Source organism: Plasmopara halstedii (genome assembly GCF_900000015.1).
Source record: "Plasmopara halstedii genome assembly, contig: Scaffold_323, whole genome shotgun sequence".
In the NCBI taxonomy this organism is placed as follows: domain Eukaryota; phylum Oomycota; class Peronosporomycetes; order Peronosporales; family Peronosporaceae; genus Plasmopara; species Plasmopara halstedii.
Window position 1 is genome coordinate 454,555 of NW_020187244.1, and position 6,237 is coordinate 460,791.

General features: G+C 42.7%; 1 protein-coding gene across 1 annotated transcript; it reads right to left on the bottom strand.

Moving 5' to 3' along the window:
• Positions 1–3,281: 3,281 nt before the first annotated feature.
• Positions 3,282–5,425, bottom strand: PHALS_08588 (the record flags this gene model as incomplete). The annotated part of the gene is made up of 4 exons (XM_024723964.1): positions 3,282–3,314; positions 3,377–3,473; positions 3,752–3,901; positions 3,966–5,425. The coding sequence occupies 4 exons, from the start codon at positions 5,423–5,425 to the stop codon at positions 3,282–3,284; spliced, it is 1,740 nt and encodes a 579-aa protein (XP_024574888.1).
• Positions 5,426–6,237: the final 812 nt, after the last annotated feature.

Below are 6,237 nucleotides of genomic sequence, written 5' to 3' on the forward strand. Positions count from 1 at the left end.
AGCAAGCAGTTGGCGACCACGTCACACTATCAGCTCCCGATTGTTGTATCGATTGTGCCTTCACTTGCTGACAGTCCAAAGTGTATGCTTTGCCGTTTTGTGTTATATGTGCCAAAGCACAATCCTTGATCCAAATGGTACATGAAGCACGTCTGAATCCATACTTTATCCACTTTTTTGTAAGCTTCTTCAGCTGACAGTAACGTTCTGTCATGTCCGGGGTTAAGCAACATCTCCATCATGGATATACTTCTTCCGTACAAGCCGGTAAACGCCTAGTGCCCTGCCGTCTACTATCGTTCTCTCAATTGTTAGCTTTAGTAGCTTTAGATGCTTAAGACCGACCGAGTCGCTCTGGAGAGGAATCATGTGCGACGTCGCGCCACTGTCGATAAGCCAACCGGTAGATCGTCCCTCACCCACAGCAAATATTGAATCGCTTCCGCTGATACGGTTTCTCAAAAGTCTTTCAGCCGGCTAATTTCACTTCATGTGGTCTATCTAGTCACAGTTGAAGCTCTTTTCCTTAAACCCGCTGCCCTTTTGCGGCGCGTAGCTCTTGTGACCGTTACTCCGTATGCCCCAGAGATATCGGTTGTCAGAAGTAATGCGAAACGCTTTTTCAGTAGCTTTCTCATTCTGTAATTTCTCCGTTCCTTTCAATATCTTTGTCTTGATTTTGATCAGTATGATAACCTTTGTTTTATTCACGATAGCAAAAATCAGCTAATACTCCAATGGAAAGCTGTTCAGAAGTAACAACAGCAGTCTTGACTCAGCCACAGTCTCTCCCGTCGTCCGGAAATTATGGAGGTGGTTGCCGTGACACGGTTGCGCAAAGTAGAGAAATTTAGTTACGGAAAAACGTCGCACATATCTCCGCAGAATATGGCTTTCAACTTATATACCTTGGACGCTTGCAATGCTCAACGACATGGGACATGTACAAGTGGGAGGTACACAAATATGGCAAGACAACCAAGGGGCTATAGCTTTAGTGACAACGCAGGATACTACGCTCGTACATAGCACGTGGACATCAGGCACCACTTCAATCCGAAGAACAGCTATCATGAATTACTGGTATCTACTTCATCAATACGATGGATAAATCGCAGATATTCTGACGAAGGTATACGCTCCCAAGATGCTCAAGTTTCTGCGCTAGGCAACGGATATCAAGAAAGTCAGCGACAACCACGTTCAGTATAATACATGAGTGGGGGTGTTGAGATTACACCGATGAGTGAATGCGTGTGGATGACGTCATAATTATGGTAACGTTAACAGTTACTGCAATGTAATGGATACTGAATTTAGACATCTTTCATAGGTCTAGATAACTCAGGTTTCAAACTATAGGTTGAGGGGTGTTAAAGAGTAGGTATCAGGAACCTTGTATGACATATCCACTTCGGCTTCTGCAAACTTCTCCTTTGAAGCAACATTTACATACGCTGTACAAAGAAGAGATATTACATTATTTTTTGGCAAGTATTTTTGGCTTAAGTGAATAGCGCAGAGGTGAAACGAGGGCAGTTTAGCGATAATTAACTTATGAAACTCATACAACATCATCGTCCGCATCTTGAAATGTAAAGACTCAGGTAAATTGACGCGAATTTCCAGGAAGAATGATACAGGAAGCAGCTGTAGCTAAAAAAACAAATGCACGATCCATACTACCATAAAAAGAGATATAAATTGAAAAGAATTGTTGGTTTGTTGGTAGAATCTGAAGTGAATATAGTAAGGTCTTTGTTTGCAACCTTGTGCTACATCAAAGCCTATCCAATAGATCATTCTAGCAGCTTCTACAAACCTTTTTATTTATCTAGACCAATTTGTGACTACCATTATGTCCGTAATCAAAATTCGTAATCTCGTTAGTAACTGTAAACATTACAGTAATACTTGTGACGTCATCCACGCACATTTGGCGGTGTATCTCAATACGCCTAATCACCACTAATGTTGAGTTTGCTTTGATCTTTGCTTCTGGATGCCTGTCTTTTAGCTTAAAATTTTGAGCGTCTCGGTCTCGAGTGCCATGGTAAGCATGCCCGCGAGCTGATTCTTTGTGTCGACTTAGTCGATTTGGAACGTACTGTATACAACGTTTCTTGCTCAAAATTGATGCTTGACATCAACATGCTTACTTCTGGCATGATATTCCGCATTCTGGGCTAGTGCTACTGCCCCCTGGTTGTCCTCCCAGACTTGCGTTGCATGATTCTGGTCTTTAATCATGTTCTTCAGCATCACACGTGTCCTCAAAACTTTCTGGATGCACATGCTGAGTGCCATGTGCTCTGCTTCTGCTGAACGCAGTGTCACAGTTTCTAAAATTTTGACTTGAATTCCACCGGTCCGCTACAAATTGACCATCACGCCAGATACAGATCACCTGTCATCGATGTTGCTTCTCCAGTCTGCGTCTCCGAAATGCTATAACCATAACGTAGCTAGTCCCTCCTTCATATACAATTCCATACAGACACGTTGACGTCAAGTATCTTAGCACACAAATTGCGGCTCGCCAATGCTGTATTTCAGGATTCTCGAGAAATCTTAACAGTTGCGTAACTACGTAGGCAATGCACGGTCTACTACAGGTTGCTATGTATATGAGACATCCGATGAGAGAGCGATATGGCTTTGACTGCATTTCAGTAGCTTCTGCATCTGCTCCTGGCGATTGTTCTCTGGAAAGCTTGAGATTGGAGGCACATGATTTATTGGTCTTCTTGGCGTTCTGCCGACTGAATCGTTGCGTAACATAGTCAATGTAACGCGTTTGTTTGAACATACGCGTCCCGACTCTCTTATCGTGATCAATATCCATCCACAAGATAAAGTTTGCGTCACCAAGCACCTTCGTTTCGAAAGCACTCCTGAGAACATCTTTGACTTCAGGAATTCCTGCGCGGGTCTTGGCTGCAATCATCATATCGTCCACGTTGAGGCAAACGTAAATATACCCGCTCTTAAGAGCTTTACATACACATTGCTTAGAAGTTACATGCATCCTTCGACAAAATGCTTCGTGTCAGAAAAATAATATCCTTCATTAAAGAAATTGATATTCTTGCGCTTAAGCCGGAAAATACTTTTTTGCTGTATGCCTTATACCAGCGTCTTCCTGTCTTTTTCTTCTTGTAGTTCCATTAATGCTGTATGTTGTTGTGAATCTCGTGGATACCGTTCTCTTCAATTTATAACTCCTTTTGTGGTAGTATGGATCGTGCATTTGTTTTTGTTAGCTACAGCGGCTTCCTGTGTCACTCGTCCTGGAAATCCGCGTCAATCTGAGTCTTCAAATGTAAAAAAACTGATGATGAGATTATATGAGTTTTATGAGCTGATTCTCTCTAACCTTTCTTCGTTCTAGCATGTGCGCTATTCGCTTAAACCAAAAATACTTGTCAAAGTCAAATATTTGTGATTTTCTCTCTTCCTTTGAAGAAGTATCACTTTGTAAATAATAGTACTTTTTCAATTATAGGCAAAATTAATAATTGAGACCCGTAGACAGTTGCCATCTTCCGACCTGATCGAATTTATTCAGAATGCATTTGCGATGCGGCAAAATCAAGAAAACCTTCAGTGAGAAGCTGCTTTCTCTTTATTTGTCGCAATTGCTTTTATCATTAGTAGCATTATTTTCCCTTTTTTCAAGCTACATTTGGTTCATAACTCTATTGATAGTTCATCGTCTTTAAAAAAACGTTTTTGACGCTGACACTTCTACGCAGTTTCACGAATCACTTGTTGTGCTATCTGCTTCCAGCTTTGGGCGTGCGAAAACTTGTAATGCAAGAGGTAGCTAAAGCCACGTAACAGTAGCGAACATCGAAAAGCCATGACATACTCGTCTGGAATATACTCGATACGGTCAATCCTACACAATCAAGCACAAAAATTTACTAAAATTGGAAGTATCAAACAGGTGATAGCTTACATACGTGTGCAATCGTTCAAGAAAAAGCTGGGGATTCATGCCTTCTGTCACAGTTCGATCGTCATTATCAATCATCAAACGGGCTTGTTTCTCTAAAAAGTATGGATCCATATTTGCTGTTTTGATCCGCATATCGTTCGTCATGACTGCAATGATTTCATCACGTGACCCCTCTGCAAGTGCTACAATCAGCTTTGCCAGACAGACTCGGTGCTCTTCTGAAATGTGCTTCACTTGGCCATAATCAATGAGACCAAGGCGACCATCTTCAAGCAGAAGAATATTTCCCGGATGTGGATCGCCATTAAACGATCCATTCACGAATATCTCATATCCGTGAACGTCCATGATCAGTTTCAGGATTGCAGGAAGATTCAATACTCGATGCTTTTCGTCTTCACTTAATGCCCAATGTTTTGGAGCCACAAATCCTAAAGTGTAGTCGTACGACACACGTGCCACGCGTCGGACTAGATGCTTTGCTCCAAGTGTCCACCCGTAAAGCCGTAGCTTCAACGAAGAGGGACCACTTTCAATATCTAGACCCAGGGCCTCTCGCTCCTTGTCCTTTCGTTCCTGCTCTTGCTTCAAAGCTTCTACTGTGACTCCTTTCCCCGCTGCAATCGCTTCAAAGTGATCTTGGATACCATCTAGTAGCTTGCGTCCCTTAAGAAATTCCATAACCAACACTTCCTTGGTACACATCTCGATCTTTGGTTCGGGAATCGCCACCTTTGCGGCATACGGACTCTTGGCAATATTTTTCCGTACCGTGTCTAGATTCCTGGCTTCTTCTACATAATTAAATTCAGTCATGAATTGCTTTTCCACTTCGACAAGAAATGGTAGATGTGCTGGTTGAAAATATCGACAAAAATCCTGAATCGTTTTAATATCCCAGCGAAAAAACGTTTCGGCGTCCGGATGCTGCACCTTTACCGCGACTTCTTGGCCATCAAGCAACACTGCTCGATGGGCTTGACCGATCGATGCAGCTCCTAGTGGCTGACAGTCGATCGACTGAAACAACTGATCTACGGGTTTTCCGTAACTTTGCTCGATAATTGTACAAATTTCTTCCAGAGACTTGGACGGCGCGTCGTTTTGAAGCTTGGCAGCTCGATCTAAATACTGCTTTGGTAGCACGTCGGGCCTCGTCGAGCCAGTTTGAGCTAGTTTGACGTAAAATCCTTTAAGTTCCAACACAATCTCGAACACCTCAGGTGCGTACTTTTCGTGCAATTTTTCGTACTCGGCATCTTTTTCCTCATTCGATAGTTGGGCACGTTCCATATACAACTGTGCTGCTCGATAGTGCAAGTAAATAGGAAAAGCCTTACGCCAGAAGTAAAGTGAGCGTCTAAAACCTTCATCCGAATGTGCTGCATAAGTCATACCGCCGGCACCCATGGCTGTCGAGCCCAATAACAGCCGAGCGCCATTGCGGAATACTAACTGCCACATAACCTATGATAAGAGTTTAAAGAGTACTGATTCAGTAGTGTATAGAGCATATTATAATTGGTATAGAAATTACTAATAAAAATAGTACCAAGATCATGTCTTAATACTCCACAAATGTAGTAAAAGTATAGTGTAGCACAGCGGTGTCAATTTCTCAACAAAACCCACACGTTCGCAGTTCCACATCGTAACGGGATTGCACATACCCTGGTATGAAGATGGTCACACAAGATGGTGTGAGCATACAAGGGTATGGTTTACAAAAGACGGTGTAATCACACAATGGTGTGGCTACACCGTAACAAGAAAGCACCATGTGGCGGGAAAGCCAGTAGTCATGCATTTTAGTAAGGTTTTACTATTTGATAGGAAAAACCATAGATTAAAATATAGGCGGCTTTGCCGCAAATAAATCAAGAAATCGCCTACATTTTTGCCTTGGGTTATGGTTATGATTACTCTTAAAGTAAGCGGATTGCGATCCGTTACAATCGTACTGAATCTAAGTATAGAATGAAGGTCACCGACCTTAGCTTAGCTTCCTCTAAGCAAAAAAGCTACGGCAACCCCGCTGCACTTGGTAGCACTTGTGGTCAATCTACACCTGAGTCGTTACGACTGATCCTCCATGAGGATGGAGCAATTCTCCTATTTGCCATGCAGGACGAGCTTAATCAGCTGATGTCTCTGCTTTACCCTGAGGGCGTGTAACACCTCCCTTCGCAAGGACCCGAAGCGATTTGCGCGGGCCTAAAGGCATTTTCGAGCTATAAGGTGCTAGAGCACCTAGAGAAGAAGCGTTAAAAACTTCA